This window comes from Pipra filicauda, unplaced genomic scaffold (genome assembly GCF_003945595.2).
Source record: "Pipra filicauda isolate LSUMZ 115617 unplaced genomic scaffold, ASM394559v2 scaffold273_size1055052_pilon, whole genome shotgun sequence".
Taxonomy (NCBI): Eukaryota; Metazoa; Chordata; class Aves; order Passeriformes; family Pipridae; genus Pipra; species Pipra filicauda.
Window position 1 is genome coordinate 218838 of NW_024104391.1, and position 26378 is coordinate 245215.

A 26378-nucleotide genomic window follows, 5' to 3' on the forward strand; every position below is an offset into this window, starting at 1 on the left:
GCCAGAGTTCAAGGAGCATTTGGACAAGGCTGTCAGGGACACGGTGGGATTGCTGGGGTGCCCTGTACAAGACCAGGAGTTGTACTCGATGGTCCTGCTGGATCCCTTCAAGCTCTGGATAGTCTGTGATTCTATGTTTGCTCCATTGCTCCTGTTCCCACTGAGCCAGAAGGCGAGTGGCTGACAGAGTCCTGCAGCCAGCGCTTGTTACCCAAGCGACATTCCTCTGCTTACGTCAAGCTACTTAATTACTTGAGCCATTAATTAGTGTCAAGAGCACCATCTATTTACATGCGGTGTTTTAGAAGATAACGTGAGATCCGCACGCCGCGAGGGATTCTGCTCCTTCACAGGCGGCCGTTTGCGCTTTGCAGGAGGGTTCACGCAGGGACTCCTCAGCGCCCGCCTCCACGGTACCGGGAACAGGATCGGGAACAGGACCGGGAACAGGGCCGTGCGGGGATCGGGCCCGGCGGGGGCGACACGTGGCACCGCGCCCCGTGCGCGGCCCCGCCCCCCGCACGCAGCTGGCCGCCCGGGATTGGCCACCGGCAGCCAACTACAACCCCCGGCAGCCCCCGCGGCGCGGGGGGCGGGCCCAGGCGGGCTCCTCGCGCCACATGACCGGCGGCGGCGCGGCCCCTCCTTCCTCCCTCCCAGGACCGCTGGCGGTCACGGGGCGCTGTCGGTGGCGCGACGTCACCGCGGGCGGGGCGGGCAGAGGGAGGGAGGGCCGGCTCGGGGGGCGCTGCCCGGGGCGAGGCGCGGGGGCGGGACCAGCCGCGGCCCGGAGTTACGCGCCCGCCCCCCCCGAGTGACAGAAGCGCCCGGGCACCGGAGCCGCAGCCGCCGCTCGCGCCGCCGCCCCTCACCCCCGCTCCGGCCCCTCCGGTGTTATGCGGCGGCCCTGAGGGGCGAGCGCAGCCCGGCAGGACCCGGCGCGGCCCTGAGGGGCGACGGGGTCTCGCCGCGCCTCGCCGGCCAAACCCATGACTACGGCAAACTGCGGCGCCACCGACGAGTTCGACTTCAGGCTGATCTTCGGCGAGGACGGGCAGCCCGGCCCCGGGCCGCCGCTAGGGCCCGCAGGTGCGCCCCGGGGCCGGGGTGCGGGTCGGGCGGGTTCCTGTTTTGCTCCGAGCGAGGCGGGGAGGGGAGCGGGGGCCGCGGGAGGCGGGAGCCCGGGGGCAGTGGCGCTGGCCGTGCCTCCCTCCCTCAGGCCGCGGCCGCTGTCCGGCGCCGCTCCCGGCCCTCCCTCGGCCCGCGGGGGCTCGGGGGGCGGCGGGCCGGGCCGACCGGGCCTCTCCCCGCCGTCTGAGTTTCTTTGGGAAAAGAAACCCAAGAGCTCGCGTCGTGCGGGAGGAGCCGCCCGGGAGATAAAGGGAAAAGGCCCTGGGTTGGATGCGGTGGCCCCGCACCCGCTGAGCCCGGGGAGCGCGGGGGGGTCCCGGGAGCGGCGAAGTGTTAACGGGGCTGGACCGGAGACATGTTCAGGCGCATGCGACGAAAAGTTTCCACCGAAGTGTTTCCCGTCTATAGAACATCACAGTTACTCCAGTGTGTTCCTACAGACTTTATATACGTGTGGATGGGCAAAACACGGCGTGTCGGGATGCTCGGAGTGCTTCCATTTTAGTCTGTTTTGTAGTATTGCAGCCTGAAAATGCTGTTTAAAAAAACCTCGTATTTCTTTAAACTGCAAAAAGTAAAGTATTCCCTGTGAATTATGGTGTGAAGAATCAATAAGGGCCAGCTGTGCAGTGCGTGGCTGTACCAGAGTTTGATGGCTGCATGCTTTACTTTCTAACCCACTTGAAATAAGTATTAGTTGCTAAAGGGCTGTTTTATGTGTAAGTGTTAGATGATGAGATAGTTCTGAAACACGACTGTATCCAGGCTAAATGATGCAGCCATGTTGTTTAGTTCTCTGACTCGGTTGTCTAAGTTGATTAGAAGAAAATTTGTTTGATACAGCTGTGTGTGAACACTTGGGATTAACTTCTTATAAAATCCCTGACTTTCTTGATGCTCAGATTTAGTTTGCAGATTCGTTCAGATAAGGGAAGATTTTCTTTGCATATTTTCCGTCTTAGTGGAGTAGCAGATGGTGCTTTTTGGGAAGGGGGCCTGCATTCTGCTAGCCTGATAAATGCATTACAGTATTATATGAAAACAATGGAAAACATGTAAACAAATTACAACAAAAATAATTATGACATCCCCGTTTCTATTATTTTGACATAAAACTGGTAGTCTAAACTATGTTCCTTTGTTAGCGGTAGGTGAGAATGAGAGAACAAGTTGCTCAGAAAACTGGAAATACTAGTGTGGTATCAATTGACTCTTATGATATTTGTAGTTTGGTAGCATTCCTTAACAAGCAATTCAGTTGTTACACTGAATATAGAGAATTTTGCATGCTTAATAAGTTACAGCTATTCTTACATTAATTTTGAAAATACAGTATTTGGACCATGAATTAGTTTGTTTGCTGTAGCTTTCAGTAAGAAATCCTGCATCTGCATCTGACACTCAAACAATTTTACTGTTTTGTTTAATACTGGAGATGATCTCGCCTGCTGTGCAGAGATGTGGCCTTTGGGGGAAAGGGTTAGAGTAAGTGTCTGCTTTCATGTATTCTATTAAAATTATTGCCAGAGCTCATCTCTTAATTCTGCACAGGTATTCTACATATGATGAACTAGAATTCATTTGAGAGGGCCCATATTGGAAACCTTATTTTTTCCCTTACCCCTTTTCCAAATATATTAGTTAGAGGAACAAAAAAAAAGTTCCTAGAGCTCCCTAAAGCATGTATTTCACAATCTCTTATCACTTGCTTCAGTGGTGGTGTCTGTTGTGCTGCAAAGTGAGCAGAAGGGTAATTTTTTTCAAATGTATGCTAATAATAAAACATATACATCACAGGGAAAGTTGCTTAAATTTGAAATAAATAATATTAAAATTACTAAGTCTTCCATGATCATGGAGAACACCTGAAAACACTTTCTGATGCTTCACGCTGTATCTCTAGAAGTTTGAGACTGGCATTTCGGATGAAAGAAGTGTCTGGTACTGAGTTCTTGCATAAATAACACGGAAATCTCTGTTAATGCTCTCTTTTATGCTGGGACTACTGTAGTGTTGTGAGGATTTTATTCTTTTATATATGTACATGTATAAATATTTATGTAAACATGTTTTATATTTAACCGTATCTTTAATCAAAAGAAGAAAAGGTGAACTCTTCTTTCATTTGCTTTAAATACTTTTGATTCCTGAACTACTAAGAAAACACTACTCCCAGGTACTAGATTACCCTTTTTATGACACTAAAAGAACAGTAAGAGAAATTAAATCAACTGGGATTGTGAGTTATTACACAAAACAATTTCAGTGGGTTGCAGGATAGTACGACTAACATACGTAGTTTTGTGCTAAGTGGCACGAATCGATCCTTCCGTTCTGCAGTAGTGCTTGTTTGCTTGCTCTGAAAGCTGTGGTTCCTGCTGCAGAGGAGAATGCATGAAAGATGGTTTGGCCATGCTTGAAGCCACTAGTCTAATACTGCAATTTTTGCAGCATACTCGGCTTGAAAGTGGCAGCCCATTTCAGATAGCTTGTGAGCAGATGTAAAAATTTGCTCAGGTGGTTGCTAAATAAGAGATTCTCAAAAGCTCTTCAGCTGCTTTTAAGTGGATGTTAGGTACTGAGCACCTTCTGCAAAATCTTGCTCTCTGTTTCTCTGAGAGTTTGGTGTCCTTGTCCTAAAGAATAAAGACATTGTCATTTCAGTTTTGTAGTGTTTGGCACTCAAAAGAGGCTGTACAGTTCTAGGTACTAATGAGCTTCATCTTTTTCTGACCAAAATATTCAAGCCTCCAGTGCCCAAAGGTAATGCTGTAGAGCACTCTGAAGTGAACCAAATCTCTGTTGCAAAACTGTTTGGGTCACTGCGGTAGCATCTGATTGCCTCGTGCCACCTTATATCAGTTGCATTTGAAATGTCCCTGTCAGCATGTGAGTTACAGTATCATTCAGGTCCTGTACGGGCTGCTACAAGAGATTGTCCTAAAACTCAATCAGTTGTGGTATTTGAGGTGCCACCTTGTTTGGTCTTTCTGATGAAGAGATTTTTGAGATGTAATCTGTGACACTTGAATAATTGAATTTAGCTTTAATGCTTTTCTAATGATGCCACCATTCTCTTCACCACCACCACCCCCCACACATAGTTTTGCAATACTATTCAGGATAATTTTGGGAAGTCTGCCTCAAATTTATTAAGCAACGAAGCTGCATTAAGATTTTCACACTACTGGGGATGTGTTATACTGTTTAAATGCCAACTGTGCAAAAGGGAAGCAACTACGAGTTGCTATGATAGCTTCTTTATGTGAAGTTTTATTTTAAGGGTTCATCTTCTCTTTTAAAGAATGAGTTTTTACAAGGTAAGAGCCACACTTGGGATATGTAGTGCTAAGCTGGGAACTCTGGATCTTGTAAGGTTCTGTATAATGCAAAGTCATTTCTTGTTGGTATGTGAAATCAGGACTAAGTAAAAATGAGGCTGCAAACTGTTCAATATCCAGAAAATCAGTTATTTAATTATGTAGGAAATTCTGACAGATGAGTTATTGGTACTGCTGTTTAGAATCCTGTCTCAAATGTTCCTGTTATTTCTGATGAAGAATTTTAGGAGCAAAAGAGGGGCTAATGTTTTGTTACCCAGTGAAACATAGTAATACGTGAATTTCACCGCAATTTCCACCTTTTGTTCTTGGGTTATGAAGTAGAAGAGGAGAAATTAATATTTCAATATAAGTAATCATCTTTGGTTAATTTTGTTTATTTGCTTTCCCACGATATAAGTCCTTTAAAAGAACTAATAAGAGTACCCTCCTTGGACTTCAGGTTCACAGTATTTGTTTTATTTTCTTGGAAGCCTTGAAACGAGCTGAAAAGAGATTCTCTGTATTTCCTGTGACTTAACATTTGGTTAAGTAATACTGTTTAGTAATGTTGCTGCAAATGAATCTCACAATCTATCTTACTTTTCTTCTGAAAAGTATGAAAAATATCCCAGTTGCGTGGTGAATTTAGTGACATTTCCAAAACATCTTTGGAACTGGAACCTCACTCTGGCTATGGACAATATATCTGGATTTTTATCTTCTGTTAATTTGAAAACTTCTGCTCGTTCTCCTTTGAGATTTTTTTCCTCTAGCTTAAAGATATTAGGTTATTGGTTTGTTACTGGATATCATGGTTGACATACACATTTTGCTACAGTGACTGTCAGAGTAATACCTGATCTTTTCTTCTGAAGGTTTTTGTGTCAAACCTTTCTCTGTGAGCATCCGTGAGCTGCTTAGGCTGCTCAGCAGTTGCCTCCTGCCTGTGTTTAAGTGCTCTGAAGCAATGATGGGCACTGAATTTTGCCTCAGCTAGGCAGAGTTCTCTGTAGCAAAAACTGGCACTATGTATGTAATTTAATTTAGATATATAGGAGAAGTCTTAAAACCACTGATTTGTAATGAAACACCACCACAATACTAGTCTTTATAGCTTTGCCTTGATCATGAATATGTAGAGTATTCTTCTTCCCTTCTTAAATGTGTATTCATGACTGGTGTTGCTGTCAGGGATTGTTGGTAGATAGTAAAAAACAGCTGAAGCTGTTTACAGAAGTTTGTTTGCAGCATGCTTGAACTTTTTGTTCTTTTCCTCAAGATGGTGATTAAGGTAAACAATACTAAGAAAGTCAAGTTGTGGTAGAAAAGAGAGTAGTCTTATAATTAGACTGAGTGGAAAATTAACAGCTGGATGCTGCAATAACTGTGAACTTGAGGTGTGAGTTGACTGAGGATTGCTCTTGGTGAAGTTAATTTTTGTGTTCACATACTTCTGCTGCAAAGTTTGCTTTCCTTAGCTGAGTGGGAGGAACTTGTGAGACATCTTTTGAAGTCTTTTTAACAGCCTGTTTTGCACACCTGTATGGTTCACTTAAAGTGAACTTTTTAAAAAATATTTTGATTCTGCTTAGATTTGATTGCCTATACGAATGGGTAGGAGAGAAAGTCTTTGCACAAATTGGTAACTGTCATTAATATGTATAACTTGATCCCTCCATATAAATTACAGCTGTCTGTGCTGGTCCATTAACATTTGCTATACAAAAGAGTGCTCGTATGGGTTAAGAGTAGGATCAGCTGGTGCAACTTTAAGAAAGGAATGAATGGATAAATTGCTTGAATCTGTTTCTTTTTTTGTCCCTTAAGCATAAGTGACACTTTTTAACAGAAATATTTGTTTATTAGATACTGAGTATTAAATGTATTGTGATAGAAACCACCACTTGTGGGAAATTTAGTTAGTATCATTTTATTTTACAAGCTAGTGGATGCTGGTATCTGCATGTGAAAGATTGACACGCAGGGACACAATGCAAATCAGTTGTAGGCTGTGGTTATATAATCTACTGATAGGGGGGAGGAGGGAAAACCAAACAGCTGCAGCTGACCAAAAACAGAGGGTCTGTGACAGGAACCCTTTTGACTTCAAGACAACTTAGAGAAACACTGAGGAAGAACCAAAGTAAAATATGTATTAAAGTGGGATCAAGGAATTCAAGAATTGCCTGGCAATTAAGAGGAAGAGATTAAGATGGTAATCCTCGGAAGTTGCCATGTTTCAGTATGTTGTGGTTTCTCACAGTATTCTGGCTGAGTGAAGTCTTGCCTATTTGGATGAAGCTTGACCAGTGTGAGACCATTCAGGGAAAACATCAAACTCTTTTGAGTGGTGTTGCAAAGCAGTTGTAGTTGCAGCTAATCTAATTTCATAACTTTTCTGTTTTGGCAATATCATTCTTTGATCACTACATAGTGCATCGAAAATCACTTTGTAGTGAGTCACTATGTAGTGCAGGGATTTGACAAAGATCCCCAGTTTGACAAAATGTCACTTACTTTATGTGTGAATTCATAGTCGCACCTCACTCTGTCCCCTTCCCTCCCATCTGAATTGTGGGCACAGTGCAAATGAAAACAAATCCTGAGAGCTGGGATGTGGGAGATGGGCAGGGTACAAAAGCATTTGGGCTAGTGCTTTTGTCTTACATATTTCTGAAACTTAGAAATAAGCTTCTTCTTTCTTCAAAGTCAAAAGTAGCCCTCTGCTTAAAACATGATGGTCCCTTTCCTTTGGTTTGTGTTGTACAACTGCAAGTAGTTTGTCATATCCCACCTGAAGTACAGCCAAATCAGTAATGTTGCTGTGAATGAGTGAGGATAAATTAGAGTACATGGGGTCAATAGTAAGCAGCGGTTTGGCTGTTCACAGTAATAACGTAAATACGGGAGTTGTTGCCTCAAGCTGCCCTAGTGGGCCAGGGAAGTACGTGGAGCAGGCTTGGCAGTAAGCCTAGCCAGTAAAACAACATCCAAGTCCTTGCATTTGTCCAGGCATGCCGTGTGGGGTTCGAATGACACTGGAATTCAAGATGAGTGAAATGATCAGGAAGGCTAACTAAAACTGCAAGGCCAGGAGCAGGCTTATTAAAAATCCAGCATTCTCTTCTACCCTTAATACACCCAGCTGTGAGTGTTCTTGTGAAATACTGGTGAAATAGAACGGTAAAAAATTGTATAACTGTTCAAAGTCATTCAGGGAAGAGGAGTTAAAATCTGAAGCACTGCAGGTCTGGTCGAGGAGCAGTTTTTGGGCTGTGGTGCGGCCTACACAGCTTGTGAGGGGCTAACAAAACAGCTGAACTTCACCTCTGTGGCTCTTCTGATGGAATGTGAGTGGCACTGAATGCTTATGGTCACTTCTCAATCAAAGGCCTATAGGTGTGATGGAAGAGAGGATACTTCTGTCAGTTTTCTCTGGGAGACCCAGTTCTCATTTTTATGTTCCTGGTGGAAGGAGAGAAGAATGAACTTTTTGGGGATCTGACTACAAACCTGTGATATTCCAATAGTAAATTCATGAACATAGAACTCTGCATGTGGTTTGAGTTAGTGTTGTGTGGTGATTTTGGTGGGTTTTATAAAGCAGAACCAAAAACTTCAATTGAGGCTACATGAAAGATGTTTGTAGGTAAAACATGAGCAGGTGCTTACAGCTAATTTGTTAATATCAGAAATGTAGAATCATATTATTCGTATGAATATTTAAATTAATAGGAATTGCTTGCTTAAAAAATAGCTTCTCAGTCTGCACTTTGAATTTAGTCATCACTTCTAAAAATGAAATATTTTTAATATAGCAAAAATTCCTGTATGGAGTTGAATATTTTGGGGGGGAGGGGTTGTTTGGTTGGTTGGATTTTTTTCGGCAGGTTGATGGAGAGGGTTAATGAGAGACTTTGTGTTTTTGGGAACAAGTGCTGCAAGAAATGTTTTTTTAATCCTAGATTTTATTTTTTTTAATGGTTTTGGAAAAAAATGGGAAGACCACTTAAAACATAATTTCAGTGATAAGCAGCATTTTTACTATGCTGGAGAGAGAATGGAATCATGACTGATTGTGGTTGGGCCAGGGCACAAACTGTTACCTTCTAACCGAAGTTGTTTTACAGTGTAACCCTTTGTATCTTCGTACCCAAAATGAAAGCACGACAGAATGACGAACTGCTCATACAGTCATGTTGCGTTTGTGAACCGTTAGTGACAATGATTCACTGGGTTTGATGGCTGCATAATGGGCTGTAACAGTATCTACAGTGATTTATAGCTACTTGTGTATCTTTAGATGGTTTCTAGAAGTTGTTCCCTAAGTCAGGGACACAAAGGAAATGAGGAGATGGAATAACTGTATGATTGCAAAAGGCTTTAACGGCGTCATTTGGGATAAATGTACTCAAATGACAAGACCACGAGGGAATATGTGGTTTAATCCAAAGAATCACTAAGAAAGTCTGTTAAAATTTTGTATTTTGCATAGCTTCTTTAAATTACGTCAGAGTCTCTGTATTTCATCAGTGTAGATTGTCAGGTTTAGTCTTTTGAGAGCAAATGCTGCTGTCTTCCAAATTGCCGAGCTTTTTGGGGTGGGGGCAAGAGGTTAGGCTGGTGAGGTATAGTATGTGATAAAACTTCCACTCCTACTGGAATAAACACAAGCTATTTAGGGCTTTCAAAGACATGCAAAGTTTCAGGGCAAAGTTACACGTGACACCGTCATGAGACGTGCTAATACAGTCTTCCATGTATTTGAGGGGATCATTCTGAAACTTGCTGAAAAAAAATTGTATTCATACTTAGCTTCAGCCTCTGCATTCTCATTTGACTGTTTGATTCCTGATTTTCCCTGTTACTGTATCAATCCAGCACAGCGAAATCAAGGTATTTATGATTCTGCATTCCTGGGAGCAGTTGGGAAAACAAGACAGTTTCAGACTATCATCCTGGCTCATTACAGTCCTTTGATGTTTCTGAGCTTCATGCACCTGAAGTCTACCTTTAAGCTGTATTATAAAATATTGGTGAAAAGCTGTAATAATTAATAATCCCAAATACCAAGTTAACAATATGATAGGATTGCCTGCTGTGGAATGGTTTGCCCTCTATCACGTAGGACAGCTGCAGAAGTGCAGTGTAATTTGGCTGAGATGTGAAAAGTTCCTAAACTAGTTTGTTCAGATACTGTCAATACCAGTTCTCCGTCTCTATGTCATGCTCTGTTTGATAATCAGAAAGGGACATGCCCCCATTTCAGTCTCCCCTCCTCTTACTGTGTAATTGCTCCCCACTCGAACATCTTGCCCTGGCTTATTGCTTTCCTTTTCTACCAGTTTTCACAAAGATCCTGGTCTACGTCACTATACTCTCCTGTAAAAATAAAATCTACATTTTCTTGCACGCTCCTGTCTGTTTTGTTTGATGTGACCTGACTTACACATTCTGATCTTGGAATCTTGGGTTCTACCCAGGGCTTGGTTCAGGACCGGAGCAGACTGTAAACGGGCAGTGTCTGTACGGAGCAGTAGGTTGTTGTCAGCAGCTCCTTGGTGTTAGAAGTTGGTCGGTGTAAAGGCATCCGTGTAGGTAATTAGGTGGGGATTTCAGTTCACTCCGTTTGAATAACTGAAGAGCCTTTTTATGGAGTCTGTTAGTTTTGCCCCCACAAAGGAGTTCTGCACAATAGATTGGCCTGCAATACCAGGAATCTAGGCAACTCTTCGGCTGGCAGCTACAGCATATAATTCCCTTATTGCTTTCAATCAGTATTTGCCTAATCTTCTCACCTTTATGTTAAGTCTTCTTCCAGTGGGTCAGGCACAATACACTGGTTTCCAAGTGATTAGTCTTCCTTTGGTTCCCATGTTTAAGCACATGGGATGCTCTGGGGTTGCAGGGCTGCAGTCCTTTCGCAGACTCTGACTGATCAGATAGAACAACGTACTTCATCTCCAGAACAGCAGTGTCAAAAAGGCTGCTAATGCTGTGTGTTAGTAATTGCTGTGCTGATGTACTGTGTTAAGAATCTTCCAAAAGGCCACAGTGTATTTCTTGATAGCTCTGAATTACTAGGTCGTGTTAAGCTGACTTTTGATCTGACACTGAATGATAAATGAGGCTTCATCAAACTGGAGGGCAACAGCTTCTGTTTTGTGTACAGGGGTATTCTGCAGTGAAATAGTGTGTCTTCTTAAATGACAGCCACAGAGAAAAAAAGGAAGCAAAGGGGAGCCCAGAGAACTTGGAGACTTTTAAAGCAAAAAGTAGATTTTTTTTAACTTGTTATGAGTATTAATGAATAATCTGTAAATACTGAACCACAAGCTTTATAAGGTTATAATATAAAGACATGCTTTGTAATCAACCAGAAATAGTAGGAGAGCTGGAGAAGACACAGGTATAAACACTGCCCAGCACTTCCAGGGGCTCTTTTCTGTTTGTAACTGAAGTTAGAATGGCTAATTCTTGTTGAACCTTACAGTTACAAGTTGAATTCTTCACCTGCTTTGTACATCGTTTTTTATCAATGTATCCCAAAGCTATTCTTTCCCTATTTGAAACTTAGTTCCATTACTTCAGGGTGAAGCTGGATGTACACTAAGACAGTCATTCGAGTTTAAATGCATACCAGGCTGTGGCCTAAGGGTTTAGTTGCATGTTATGTTTTTATTTGATGGTGAACACCTGCGGTTCCTGCCCTGGTTGCTCCGTTCTCCCCATGTCCCAAAGCCATTCTGTCAGTTGTGTATATACAGGTGTTTATGTTAGTGCACTGTAAATCTGATTGCCGAACTCATATGTGTTAAAAGTACCTCACTGCTCATTTCCCCTCCCCCTTTGTGTGGGAGGATAGTTACTGCTGAAGAAAACTTACCGTGTAGTTACACTCTGAGAGCCAGTATGCTCTTATTTTAATCAGTGTCAGTTGTAAACATTTGATATGCTGTGTTATTCTCCTGCTTAAGCTCCTTAAGCTAGTGCAGCTTCTTTATTCTTCTGCATTTCTACCAAGGATAATGAGTTCTTATCCAGAGTGGAATTTGGAGAAAACTCATTGATTCTACTTTTCTAGTATTCTTGCTTAACACAATAAAATGAGTGCAATTGTGACTGGCATGACAGAGCTGCCTCTGGCATACATGATTGACAGAAGTGACATTTATTTTTGTCCTTTTTCGAGTAATCTGATATGACCATGAAACAGAGCACAAAATCATTGAAGAGGAAGAACTGCTTCATAAAATGACAGTTGTAAATCATCCCTTTCTGAAAGCTTTAACTTGCACTACTGTTTCGTGTGTTACCAAATTTGGTCTAGAAGGATGTGTTTCCCCCTGTTCCACCTTGCTCCCTTAATTGTTTTCACAATTTGTTCAGTACCATGTTTGACTTACTAATCAGCTATACTTCTTATAAATTAATACATTGCTGTGTTTTTTAGTGGATTTTTTGGGTTGTGTTCTTTTTAAGTTGGTGTTTAAGCCTGTAGGAAGTGTCTCTGGAGAACTTAAGCTTGTAATGGAAAACTGGAGTTAAATATCCAATTATAGAGCTTCAGTGTGGTGTACCAACAAGAACTCTGATCAATTGTCTTTTTAAATACACAAAAGGAAAACTATGATTATTGGGTATTTTGGGTTCTTTGTGAAGATTAACTCTTCTTTCATCCCAAGAAATATATAAACTGCTGCAAATCTGCAGAATAATGCAATAAAAAATGGAGCTGCATATCCTTTTTTGTGCCTACTTAGAGGTATTTTTTAACATTTTTTATAATACCATTGTGTTCAGAAAGAGATAGTGGTTACTGTCATGACAGAACTGGAAAACAGAATAGATGGTTATCCTTTCTGAAGTTAGGAAGGGAGACACTCATGATGTCTGTGGCAATGCCCAAGTCTTTCCTCATTCTATTTAAAGGATGTGATTACTGATCCTATTTTCACAGTAGTATTTTTATAAGACCTAGGTCAAGTTGCACTTTCTTAATACCTTATTGCAACTCCTGTAGTCTGAACCTGTTTGTTTATGGGCTTACAAACTTAGAATAATAAAGCAGTTTGGATAATTTTGTCACAGGGCTTGTGTTCAGACATTTGATTGTAGTTGACCTTCCTTCTCTAGAGAAATCTGGTGACTGCACAGCTGCACATGTGCATGTGCCAGTACATCCTTGAGGAGTGAACAACTGGTGGGCAGGCATTACCAGTCCTGAATGTGCACTCTGATACAGCAAGTAGCGAGCAAAATGTGCTTTAGAAGCAGTTGTTCTGGATATTATTGAAGTACATTCCCCAGTTAGACAGCTTATGTTGAAGTGTAGTTAGCAGCTTAGTAAGGGATGAGCCAGCGCTGCTTTAATACTGAAGAGGAGCTCCTGGAAACGGATCTGTTTCCAGACAGGAGCAAATGTACATTCAAAAGGAGAGACCTTCTGGTTCTCATTGACGTTGGATGGCACTGACACCTGATGTGAGATTGCAATGAAAGTCTGCAGCTTTATATAGCTTATACTCTGTGTGAATATAAAGCATCTGCTGGTTTTTGTGATCCCTCAGTAGTGAACCTGATCTCAGCAGGGTGGGGAAGAAGACTTCCCTAAACTTCTAAAGACTCCTTGGCTTCTCTGTGCATGGTAGTATTAGAAGTCTTAGTAAGTAAAAACCAAGTTGAGTTTCTTTCTGTGCCATTGATCCAGAAGATCTCATTTGATCATAAAACATAATTTGTTTGACGTGGTTTGTTCTTAGCAAACAGTGACTCGTTTAGTTTCTCTGTCTCCTTTCAAATGCTTACTGGAACAAATAAACTATTAATACTACTTCTAAAACTGAAGTTGAACTTATTGGGCCATAGTTCTTCAGTATTTTTTAACCTTTTCTTTACTCTGTATTGCTGTTACCTTTGTTAGCAATTTACTCAGTTGACTTTACCAAAGGAAAAGCTTTTAACACACCTACCTTTTTAGGGTTGTGGGCTTTTGATGTGAATGGCACTGCTTCTCTTGGTCTTTTGTATTTTGCCAGGTCTGCCGTGTCTAGCATCTTGCCCCCATGTGCTTGTTGTAGTTTTACACTCTACCTTAGTAATTTGACCTACTTTCTGTGTCTTGAGTGCTTTCTTACATTTTATGCACAGTGAAGACCTCACTACTTGACCAACTTCTTTACTGTCTTTCCTTCCCCAGTAGGATTGTTTGGATGTAATAGCTCTCCTATTAGGTAACCAGATTTCCATAATTCCGTTTTTCCCCTTGGGCTTTGCCATAACTCATTTTTGCCTTGCACTTGCCTACTGTGAGACTTCCCTTTGTTTGTTTACCTTCTGCTTCTTGAAGCCCTGTGTTGGATTTGTTTTGAGCTATTCTTGCTCCTTTCCCTCTTAAGGGTTATTACCTGAGTTTTTTTCATTCTTTTTCCTCTCATTTCTTTCACCCGAGTTGTATTTGTGTTTGTATGTTTACTAGTCCCTTAAGATAGGTTAGAGGGATCTTCGAGATTGGATTCTCTCTACAGTCTTTAATAGGACAAAAATAATTATTGGTAAATAATCTAGTAGAATTATTGACATGATTTGTAAAGGTCTTAGTGTTGTCCTTTTGTGTGAGCAGCTAACACATGAACTGTAAGGGGGAGTATTTGTGTGTACAGGCTGAAATAAATCTACCTGTTTATCCATTGTGTCCGAAAATGATTTGGGTGATTTAGACTTCTAACTATCTTGTGTCCACAGTCTTAAGCATGCTTTGGTGTTCATTAGATTTCTGGCTTTGGTGTTCATTAGATTTCTGGCTTCCTGTTTTTTTGAGTGTGTGCTGGGGAGGGGTAATGAGAGAGCACAGTGCCAAACTGCTTAGAAGTTGTTTGTCAGGAAAGGGACTGAAGAAGCCTGAGTCAGAAGTACTCTCCTGCCTGCTCCATCTCTTCCCCAGTTCTTCCCAGCTGGTGTTGATAGTTCTGTGCTGGTCAGATCTCTTCACCTCAGCTCCATGAAACTTAAATTTTGAATGTACATCTGCTTTTTGTAAATCCCAGTGACACTGAAAGTGGAGGAAGTGTCTTAAATATTTTAAGATTTCTGGATTATTGGTGCAAGAGAAATATGGCTCTTTGCACTGGTGAGAGTTTTAGTGCAAACCCATGTGCTGCTACTGTTCATAAAACTTAATGACAGTATATGCTTACACACAGGGCTTGAAGACTACCAACTGCTTTCCTTAAACATTTTTATTATTATTTCAAAAATTCTGTACCTGTAACTATTTTATTTTAAGTTTTGAGAAACTGGGTAATAGCTTTTATTAGGATTGCCTTTTTCTTCCCTTGATCTATGCTTTTAATGTTAATACTGAGTTAGGAACAATGACATCTATGATCTTGCACACTAATATACCAATAGACGTGGAAAACCCATAACCAACTACTGTCTGCATTTCATGTTTTGTGATAGGAAACAGCAAGAAAAATAAAAAGACACACCAATTAAAGTTTTAGAAAATGTTTGTTACCCTAGTGAAAGGATAGGGAAATGCAGTTTTGATAGTGCTCAGTGTAACGAGCTTGTGTTAATTGTGTGATACATAAAATAGACCTTTGAGAATCCTGATCCTTTTAGTGTGTGCATATTTAGAAATTAATCTATACTGATTTTTTGTACTCTTAACACATAATAGTAGTTAATTATATAATTATATAATATGGATAATTGTCATACATTACTGTAATATATATAAAATCACACAGTGCTTATGAAATTACTCTGTGCTCCTCTTAAATGCAGTTTGTGCTCCTATAATATTATAATATTTCTTGCAGAGTTGCTGCCTGCCCATGAACATTCTGAGGAAGGTGGTCTGTTCCTTGGTAACAATCTGCTTTGTCTCCATTTGAAAATGCTACCTTGTCTCTGAGGAGCTGTAGTTTTGTTTTGGTTTTAGTTAATTTTAAGCTGATTCCTATTAGTAAAACTGATAATAGAATTACTTCGTTAACAAACTAATTTTTTCATAATGGAAAGGCCTAAAATGTATAGCTTCCTGTCTGGACATTTTATCTGACAGTGAGAGAGACTAGATTTTTTTTTTTTTTTTAAACAAGTATTAATATTTTACTGATACTCAGGATAAAAATAATTTTTAAAAGAGCTAATACCTAGAAATGCAATTAATGTCATCCAGCCTGGATTTATGGAAAATTATAGTGAAGGCTCTGTTTTACAAGTGGAAAGAAACAAGAGTGGAATCATAAAGGTTAGAAAATAAGAAAAAGAGCTGTGTTTTTTCTACTTTTGTTTCAGACAAATGTCTCATATTGACAATTCAATGTTGAGAAGTGGGGCAAGAAAATCTGCTTCAGCTCTGTGAGACAAAGCTTCTGATTTTGTTAAGGAGGCTTACTCTCCCTCTCAATTTCTTGTTTTTCTTGTAATATTTCCTATGTTTTGGATAAGTTAGTGAGATCTGAGAATATTTTGTTTTGCCTTATTTTGCTGAACAACTTGTGCTCAAACTTCATGAGACTGCAATTGAAAAATGTCATTTTGTGGGATGAGCACTTAAGAGTTTTCTAAGCAACAAAAAAAGATCTTTGGAATATGATTCTTTATAATACCTTTAATAATATTCTTTGTTGAACCTCTTGTGATTGAATGTTTTTAGTGGTTCATAATCTTCATTTGAGTTTGAGTCACTGTAAGATGCTTTCTATTGTTAAAGTAGATAAATATTATGTAGGTGATATTACAGTGCTTGTAAGTATTGACTAGACTTGCAGAAAGTACCATAGTCCTGTTTGTGATAAAAATATGATTTTTTGAAATTATTTATGATGAAAAATGTTACATTATAAGTGGAATACAGTTGTGAAAGACAAAGTTTGAATTGAATGTTTAAGTTTGGATCCTTTCAAGATTTAAACCCATTTTTCTGTTTGTATTATAATTTCAACCACTAAAGATGTGTATAAGCTGTGGAATCTTGTTGAAAACAGGATTTATGATAGAAAACCATGCTGTAAATATGACTGGGGAAAATGTAAAATTAAGAGTTAACTTTATTTTTTGTAGCTAGTATAATGGGAAATGTCCATGATGTTGATAACAGTCCATATCTGGGAAACAAAGGATTTTGTTTATGGCATTTTTCCAAGTATTGCATTCTGACTCTGTTCCTTTTTTTCTTTATGTTTTAATTTTGTTTTCAGATCTTGAGTCAGATGACTGTGCGTCCATATACATCTTTAATGTAGACCAACCATCGTCCTCTGTGAATCAGCCCATTTGTATTCCTCGCCACGGACTGCAATCTCACTCCTCTCCCCTGACACCTCCTACAAGACTTCAGAGCCATAAGAACTATGAAGGGACGTGTGAGGTACCAGAGTCCAAATACAGTCCACTAGGTGGACCCAAACCCTTCGAGTGCCCCAGTATTCAAATTACATCGATCTCACCCAACTGTCATCAGGGGATCGAAGCCAGTGAAGATGAACTACACACAAATGGCACAGAAAATGACTATATGGAAAGGCCTTCACGGGACCATCTCTATCTTCCTCTTGAGCCATCATACAGGGAATCATCCCTTAGTCCAAGCCCTGCCAGCAGCATTTCATCCAGAAGTTGGTTTTCAGACGCTTCCTCTTGTGAATCCATTTCCCATGTTTATGATGATGTAGACTCAGAGCTAAATGAAGCAGCTGCTCGATTTACCCTTGGCTCTCCTTTGGCATCACCTGGTGGTTCTCCGAGAGGTCCCAGTGATGAATCATGGCAGCAACCTTATGGATTTGGGCACTCCTTGTCACCTAGACAGTCTCCCTGTCATTCTCCTAGAACTAGTATTACAGATGAAAATTGGTTAAGCCCTAGACCAACATCAAGGCCCTCATCAAGACCTACATCCCCTTGTGGGAAACGACGACACTCCAGTGCTGAGATTTGCTACGCTGGTTCTCTCTCTCCTCACCATTCTCCAACTCCATCACCTGGCCATTCTCCCAGAGGAAGCATAACAGAAGACACGTGGCTAAACACTTCCATCCATAGTGTACAAGGCCTTAATTCTGGCCTTTCACCATTTCAGTGTTGTACAGAGACTGATATTCCTCTAAAAACAAGAAAGACCTCAGAGGATCAGACCGCCACTTTATCTGGAAAGGTCGATATCTGTCCTGAAGAGCAGGGTAACTTGTCATCATCCCTCGAAACTGCAGTAGATGATTGCTCTGGATCTCAGCACACCTTGAAAAAAGACTTGCCCGGAGACCAATTTCTTTCTGTTCCTTCACACTTTACTTGGAACAAACCGAAGCCTGGTCATACTCCTATATTTCGGTAAGTGATTACAAAGTCTTTCCCTCCTGTTTTTTCCCCTCCAATGCATCTTAAGTAGGCATTGTCCTTATATTTCAGTGATGCATTAAGACTTTACTTAAAGAAAACTTGTTGTAGGCAGGTAGATGTTATAATTAGGAAAAAATAAGTTGAGATACCAAATGCCCATCTTTTTCTTCTTTTAAAAGTACAGTAAATGCATTGTAACATAGGATTAGTTTGTTTGTGTACTTGCACAGAGCCCAGCTGAATTAAATGTCTGCAGATTTTGTGCACGCTTTGCAGTTCCATCTATTCTGAGCGGTTGACATTTTAATATAGCCAGAGAAACCTGACTTACCTGATTTCATAGAACTGTGAGACCACAAAAGAGGTGGGGAGTTTATTTGCTTTTGTTTCTACTTGCTTCTTCGGGCTCATGTAATTCTAGAAATAGAATAAAGAAAAAAAATTGTATGCCATGCTGAAAATCATCCAGAAAGAATGGCTGTCTGGGCTGTCATTACAAGATATTTCCAACATCCACCATAGAATTAAATAGCTCTTTTCCTTTTGTAGTTCTGTCATGTACTAGCAGGATGATCTGTGGAGGCTCAGAAGAGAGACCTGGTTTGATCTGGGTAATCAGAACTTCCCATTCCATTACTTTTTAGATGGACCAGTTTTATGATCTTTCGTATCTTACAGCTTTTGGAGTCACTTTGCCAGTGCAGTAGGTAGAATAGAAACAAGAGCTCCTTAAGCATTGCTGCTAGGTGGACAGATACTGTAATTACTTGTCACAGGATATCCATTTGATTTGTGAACCTTTTCCTGGTTCTACTAGGTTTTAAAAATAAGGGGTAGGAAGGTACTGGGAAGGAGAAGCCACTAGATTAATACCTGTACAGCACAATTATCCCTATAAAAAACCATATTATAGATTTAAATGTTGGTGCTTCCATTCTATTCTGTATTGATTTTAAAATATCTTTGGTTAAAATAGTATAAGTCTGTCCATGGGCAGTGCTTAAGAGTTGCTCTTCAATGGTGTAGTAAATGAAGCAATTCCTCTTTTTTGGGGAGGTTGAGGGGTGGATAGGTTAGGATTCTTCACAGGTATGCTCTATTTTGAAAAAGGCAAAGCTTAAATCTTGGTAGTTAATGATAAAATGTGGTGTTCTTATCATTGCAAAATTTTGTATAAATTCCTTAGAAGTTATCAACTAACTTGTCTTGTTAATAGCTAAATATATTTAAACACTGCTTATTCAGCCATTTTGTCGTTTTTTGCCTAATGGTATAACCACAGATTTTAATTTCTCTCCTCAGAATTGTATTGATTTTAGTAGCTGGAAGGCTTTTTTTCCCCCCCTCTTTTAATGTCCTTCTACGTAACTGTTGATGGATGTGAAATTTAACAGTAAAGCTGCTGGCTGGAAAACTCTCTTTTACCAGATCTGAAACTGCTGTGTTGACAGATACATTAACTGTCTTGAAATTTTTAGGGGTTTTAAGAATGTCTGTTAATAATAGGTGTTCTAATCTGTTACCAGAATCTTTTCTTCAAACTAAAACAGTAACAACTGTTTTTCCTAATAGTGTATTTTGGAATTGTGTTATATTTCTGTAGGATGCTAAGCAGTCCTAACTTGGCATTTTTGTTAGCTTGCAGGCTAACACAGTTCATAAAAGGTGAGCATCACTGCAGCGCTAAAGGTCATGAACACATCGGCGTGTGGAAAGATGGGATGTGGGTCTACGGTTCTTTTGTGGGATGACCAAAGTAGTTTAAAAAATAGATAATTCAGTTAAACCTGTTTCTTGTCATAGGGAGAACTGAGTAGAACTGAATAAAAAAGCAATTTCAATGTTTTCATTAAAAAGTAAAAATATTTTTTAAATGTCAAAATTTATTTAGAAGCTGGCACTGAAGAATTTCTGTAACTATAAAATGGGGAAACAGACAGAAGAAAAGGAAGAGTACACCTATACACAAGTAAACTAAATAAATCTATTAAGCTGTATACATTTGGTTTCCCAAATGTCATCTGACTACTGCATTAGTGGAAATGGTTGCACTGGCAGCTGTATCCTCAGCAAAATGTTGAATTACTCAGCAGTTGTAGCTTGTTCCACAGGTGCTATGACAATGTGCATCTTCAGTATGTTAAACATTCCATTCTGTCATATAATATTTTATGATTTTGATTCTTATAATGCAGGGTAGCTAAGCTGACCCTTATGTTTTATGAATAGAAATGAAATGCAAGATAGCAACCAAAAGTGAGCATCCTAGTTGTCATAAAGAATAATACAATTGATATTTATATATTTATTTCCCAACAGTCAATAAAGATGCTGATTTTATTATTTTCTTGCACATTTGCTGTTAGAGCTTGAGTTGTAAGATTTCCAGAAAGTGCAAAAAAAAAAAGTAAAATTAGAAAGTCTGTTTTACAGTACTTTTCTTACTTGAACAAGGGGAATAAAAAGAGTCTAGGAGTGACCTAGAAATCTCTACTGTGCAAGTAATATAACAACTTTGGTCAGAACTTGTCACTAAAAGTACAGTTCACAAGAGATCAGCAGCATTGTTGGTGCTAATGGTGGTTATGGTGTTCTGGAGTTAAGGACCATCACAGATATGGCCAGCAATGGTGTAGGTAACATGGAGGTTTTTTTAGAAGAGTGGTCACTGATGATGCAATTGAAAATTGTGGGAGTTGTTATTTTTGCTTATACATTTATTTTTTTGTTATCTTTTGCTTTAAACTTACGATTTTAATATGAATAACTAAGTTTTAGGTTCTGTAAAGTGGGTCTTGAGAATCTAATTTGTGTCTCAAGCAAATAGGCACTTCTTAGGGTAGTAAACTTAATGAGTCATTAATTTCTTTCTTTCTCTTTTTTAACCCTACAGTATTTGATGGGAATAAATTGTGCTTTTGTGTCTGGAAGATAACCAGGCAATATTCATTAATGGTCAAAAATCTTAAAATTAAACCTAGTTTCTTTTACTTCCTTCATGAGGAACTCTACATAGAGACTTTTACATTGATTACATTGATTTAAAAACTACTGGATAAATTGGCGTGTGTCTTCAGACTGCTTTGTCATGAATTTAATTTGTAACACTGAGAAGTGATGGGGCATCAGGTAGTTTCTTTGTTCTAGTGGTGATGAACAAACAGGCTTTGACAGATGTATTTACAGCTCAGGAATCTTTGTAGTGATGGATATATAATGGCAACTTGAGTATTTTACTGTTGGAAACTAGGATTGCTGGCAATGTCACTTATTCTCTCAGAAAAAAAAAATAGTTTAAATATAGTGGTGGAATACTCAGAAAAGTTGCTTCTCTTGTCTGAATCCTTGTCTTGGAAGTCTAGAGAGTAGAGAGGAACAGTATTATGTAATATTTTTACCATAACTATTGGGACTTTGGTCTTAATTTTAAGAAGGAAAAATCTTTCAACGTGAGTGAACTAGAGGCAAAGTTAGACTGCTAAGTATTTATCACCTTATTTTGATAAATGAAATAACACCAGCTATGCTATGTTAGCAAAACTTTGAAGTGAAAATATTTGCAAATCGCTGACTTTGAAGATAAGGACCCACTTAAGTGAGACAAGCAAGAGAACTTTGAACCTCTTAGATTTTTAATAAGCAAGGCTATTGCTGTAATGTTTACACACCATTAATGAATCCAGAGAAATTCAGGTAGTGTTTCATATGGGGCCTTTTGCGCTGTACATGTTATCCAGCTCTCCACTTTGTTCTGAAATGATAGAATATAAGTTCTTACTTGGCAATGTACTATATCAATACTCTGAAAGCATCATTAACTGTGGGTCTGCTAGTAATAGAACTTGGTATTTTGAATGTAAACAGTATTAATAAAGTCTATTGATAAGCCACTGTGGCATCTGGAATGGCCCCAAAAATCTTGACTTCAGAAGTCTTCCACCAGGAGGACTTTGTTCTAGGCAGGGAAGAGCAACCAGCAGTAGTTTGGCTCTACAAGCATTCTTGAAAATCTTAGTATTGGACCATAGTTATTATTTGAGATTCTCAGGGGTTCGCTGTGTTGCAACACTGACTTGTCACAGGATACTCAGTGGGTTCATCTCTGCAAAAACTGAGATGAGATGTGGAATATCCCCACTGTATAGTCAGTGAGCTTTTTCCCTTATTATGTGTCGAGAGGACCTGTAAGTGGAAAATAGTCATTTTTCTGCAACTAAGAATTAATAAAAGAATCACTCTAGGAGATCTGGGAATCTCAACCAACAAAGGAAACAAGAACTTTCACAAGTATCTGGAAATACTAGTGTGTGTCTCTCAAAGGTTATTACCAGAATTAGTGATTACAAAGAGGGAGGAACATTTTCATACAGAGTGGCTAGAATGAGTTCTTATATCAGGTCCACCTGTGTTCCAAAGCTTTCTAAGCAAGGAGTCCAGGAGAGCATTAGACTGAAGGTGAGCTGATGGCCAATGTGCTTCAGCTGAGGGACCAGCACTGGCAGTTTGTCTGCACGGAGCCCCAGCTGTTTGTGCAGTGCATTATCCAAGGACAGTGCAACAGGTGGAAGGTAACAGTGTTAAGTTTTTAACTGCCTTATTTTTAATGACTCTCACAGGCTTTGTTCTTCCTTCTGTCTCAGGTATACTGCTATAGGGTCACAGCCAAGTGCAAATGGGCAGCCTTGTTTCTGACCTAAGTTTCTTCCTGTGTGAGAGTGGCATAGTCAGACCAAGAGCCGGGCCCTGACTTCTGCAATCTGAATGCTGAAGTCCTTATGGACACACTTGACTGTTTTTGTACTCAACATCGTTGTTTCCTGTCAATTTTGTGTAGCCTTAATCAGTTCTGTTTTGGAGATAATGGTTGCAGAGGAAGAATCTGCTAAATTAATATTGATAAAACTATCACTAAAGTGATAACTTTAAATGTTGAGAATGCTACTGAAGGGTTCCTTCTTTACCTCTTAGTTCCCTTTAATAGGTGCTATTCTCTGGAGCCTTTAGTCTTGGTATGATGTGAGTATGAGCTTTTGGAAGCTTGCATGAATCAGATTATAAAACTCCCCTGGTATTATTGGAAGAATATTTGTAGGTTTACAGATTGGTGCTGTTTCAACAGCATGTGAAGATTTGATTTATTGAAAGTATTAGAATATCTGTCACTCATTATTTCCATTTCCTGACATGTGATTTGGTGATTTACTAGTAGGTTACTGCATTGTTAATAAGATTTTTACTCACTTAAAGACAAAAAATTTAGAGAAACTTCTGTAAAAAACTGTCACAAGCTGTTATAACAGTAATATGGCACTGAACCGGGTAGAACTTAGTAATGAAACATGTGGGAATATCCACAAATATGTTCCTCCCCCATCAAGATTGAAAAGTGAAGGGTTTAAGGAACAAAGGTTCTTAATTTTTTTAATCTTTTGTTCTAAAATAACTTTGAAAAAAAACTCACGGTGAGCGGCTAATGCAAATGCTGTCGTGCTATATGCTGTCCTGTCGGGACACAGGAATCTTTGTAACACTAAATTCTTGCTTACTTGTGAAGCAGCTGAGCTGCTTATTCTTAAACATGTTCCAGGTATGTTAAACGTAATGCACCACTAGGTTTTGAATTTGCGCAAGTTCTGCACTACCAGAAATCACTGACGTTCAGTGCACAGTTTACAGCTGAGAACCGTGGTGAGTTAAGTAGAAGTTTTACTGCTGCTCCTCAGCTAATAGTGTACACTGAGTAATATTTTCTTGAGAACGCGTCCTTAAATGCAGTAAAAGCTACAGCTTCTGACTTACTTTCCCATGTTCAGCATCTGGTACAAAAATAGCTTTGCTTCATATCAAAAAGTGTTCAGAACACATGCAAACATGTTACCCCTTGCCCCCCAAAGGCTGACATGGGTTTTCTCATTTGATATGGAATTCTGCATAGAATAAAAAAAAAAAAACACTAAGAGTTTATAGATTGTATTCTCCTGGAGTTTCTATTTAGTGTCCAAGCTTGTGGGTTCATGTGACTTTAAGAAGGTGACAGTGCTGGCTGGGAAGTTCCCACTCTGCCTCCCTCCCCCTAGTTCTGTTTGAAGAAGGTCTACAAATAACTGGGACTCTGGTAAATTAATAGGATTAAAAAATTTGCCTTTCAAAATGAACTAAAGTTAGATCACTGATTCAATTAAATGTGTATCTATATGGTATTTGTCTCGAAAAATTGTAAGGGTGATAAGGAAGCAGAAATACATAAAACCGATATCCCTACAGGGCAGAAAGGTACTTAACAGAGTACTCTAAAACTGTAAGAATCCACTGCTGTTGAGAAGTTGAGGGTGATAGAGACAGCAAGAGAAATACTCAGAGAAACAACAGTTTGGGTATTCAACACCAAACTCAAAAGGGAAGCAGCTGTAACTCTCTAGCCAGCTATATCTAGAAGACATCTGTTTGATGCAGTACATCAAAGAGATGTGCTCAGATGTACACAGAGATGTACACAGCTCAAAGGCTGTGCCATTTATTGGGAGATCTGTGTTTTGAAAGCTCTGCAATTTTTTGATGTTTTAGGCATCTGCACGTGCATAGTGCACTCGCTTACTCTCTTGTGCTGTTATTTTCTATTTGTTTTCAAAGAATGACAAAATGTTGAGACTTGATTATTTTCCCGTCTCCATATTTGTTATCTAGTATGCCAAGTGTTTTTTCAGGAGATAATGTTAGTCTGATACAGCTTGTGCCATATTTTTATTAGTTAATTGCAGGAGGAGTAAATCTCTCTGAGAGACTGTATAGAGGGTGGTCACAAGCAACAAATAGTTTTTTCTTGACCAAGTTTATCATTCAACTTTCAGTAAAAGCTCCCATTAATTGGTATATAGCTTGTGGTGCATTAACCAAGTTCTTTTAGGTATCATATCTGTTCACAGTGTATACCAACTATTTTGACATAGAATATTTGGTTATATGGGGGATTAAAAGGTTTCCAGAAATACTAAATGAAAATAGTGTGCTATGTTTCTTCTTGAATTCCTTTTAGTATCTTCTAATCCTGACGTTTTCTTTCCTTTTCAGACTTAAGACTTGAGTCCTTCTCCTTCAGTAGCTATAAAAGTGAATGATAAGGTCTAGTTGATAGCCAGTAGTAGCATTTAGATAGTACATCCTGGCCTGTGGTAAGTATCTCGAAGGACTGGGCTTATACTGCGTTCCTGACAGTTTCCTCTTTTGTTGCTGATGTCACCAGTCCTCTCCTACCCAGTAAATACTATTGCTGTGGGAGGACCAATCATCAGATCTCCTTAGGGGGAGGAAGAAGCCTCTTTGCTGTACACTGAATGCTGGTGGAGATTATTTCTCACATTTCTGCCTTTCAGTAAGAAGAAAGGGAAATATTCTTCTTCCCATTGCTCTCAAAGGAGTCAAGATTTATGTTGTAGTGCCAACTCTCTCCTGAAGTGCACAGTGCAGGTATCCATGAAAGAGCAGGTCAGTAGGCTTGGAGGTCATTCTCCTGTAGGAGGAGGCCAGCAAGTGGGGCTGGTTCTTCTCCCTCTTTTCCATTCCTAGTGACAGACATTTCTGCAGTAAAAGTATGGTGCTGCAGGCTGAGCCCAAGTCCCTCCAGATACTTGCTAAAGACAGATTCCTTTCCTTGTTTTTTTTTGTTCAGTCCAAACATTTATCATCTTTCTCACCTGTGGATATGATTTTATACATCTTAGCTAAATTCTCCAGAAGGTATCATTTACCTTTTATAGGCCTGTGGCTATCCACGTTTGTGGAAATTTGCATGGATGGGGGGGGGGGTTTGCCTGACTTCCTGTAAAGTGGAAAGAGATGGATTTGAGCTTTCCCAGATGACAATACAAACCAATATTTGTCCATTACTTTAAAACCTAATTTGCTTTTCCTGTTGGTCAGAGTAGGGTAGAACAAAACTATGTGAATAGAAGCTTATTTTTATTGTAAATATTCTTGTTTAGTAAACAATGCTATAAATGTTCACTTTTAAATGTTCATAATTTAATTTACTCCACTAGGTAATTACTGACTTGAATCTGATTGTTGATCTTTTTAGAATCTTAAGTCTATAAATCTGTGCAGGTAAAAGGGTAGGTATGAAAACTTTGGTTTGAAGTTCTTCCATATTACTTCTAATAACTGCATTTTGTTTTTCCCTGGAGTGACTTTACTAATATGTAAAAGGGTATATCTGTGGATAAGCTGAACATGTACTTTAGGTCTCTTCGTTAAGTCTTTATGCTTAGGTAGAACAACAAGCTTTTTAAAACTTCAGATGATCATATAGTGTTCATTTTAATGATAGTTAACAAAGTGCAGCGCTTGCCAAACTTAGAAAAACAAAACCAACAAGTTGAAAGGTAATAACGCAGAGAGTTAAAACTTAATGACAGGCAGAGACTGAATTTATACTGTTCTCTCTAAACCACATTTGAACTTACTTCCTGATATACTTGAGGATAAAAAATTAATATAAAGGCATTGTAGAGTAGCACTGGTAGTGTGAGGCTCGAGGTCATACAGTACCTTTCTTTTGATTAGGTGTTGGAAAGA

General features: G+C 39.6%; 1 protein-coding gene across 8 annotated transcripts in view; it reads left to right on the forward strand.

The window, feature by feature from the left end:
* Positions 1-771: 771 nt before the first annotated feature.
* Positions 772-26378, forward strand: part of NFATC3 (nuclear factor of activated T cells 3) — a 65120-nt gene continuing 39513 nt past the window's right edge. For 6 of the 8 annotated variants that reach the window (XR_005563989.1, XM_039382515.1, XM_039382517.1 and 3 more), the window contains exons 1-3: positions 772-1089; positions 15281-15328; positions 16667-17798. Coding sequence is in view for 7 of the 8 variants with exons in the window: in XM_039382515.1 (XP_039238449.1) it covers positions 990-1089; positions 15281-15328; positions 16667-17798 (1280 nt within the window). In the remaining variant the exon portion in view is untranslated. The remainder of the gene's footprint in view (positions 1090-15280; positions 15329-16666; positions 17799-26378) is intronic. The other 2 variants (XM_027749995.2, XM_027749999.2) reach the window with 1 other exon arrangement.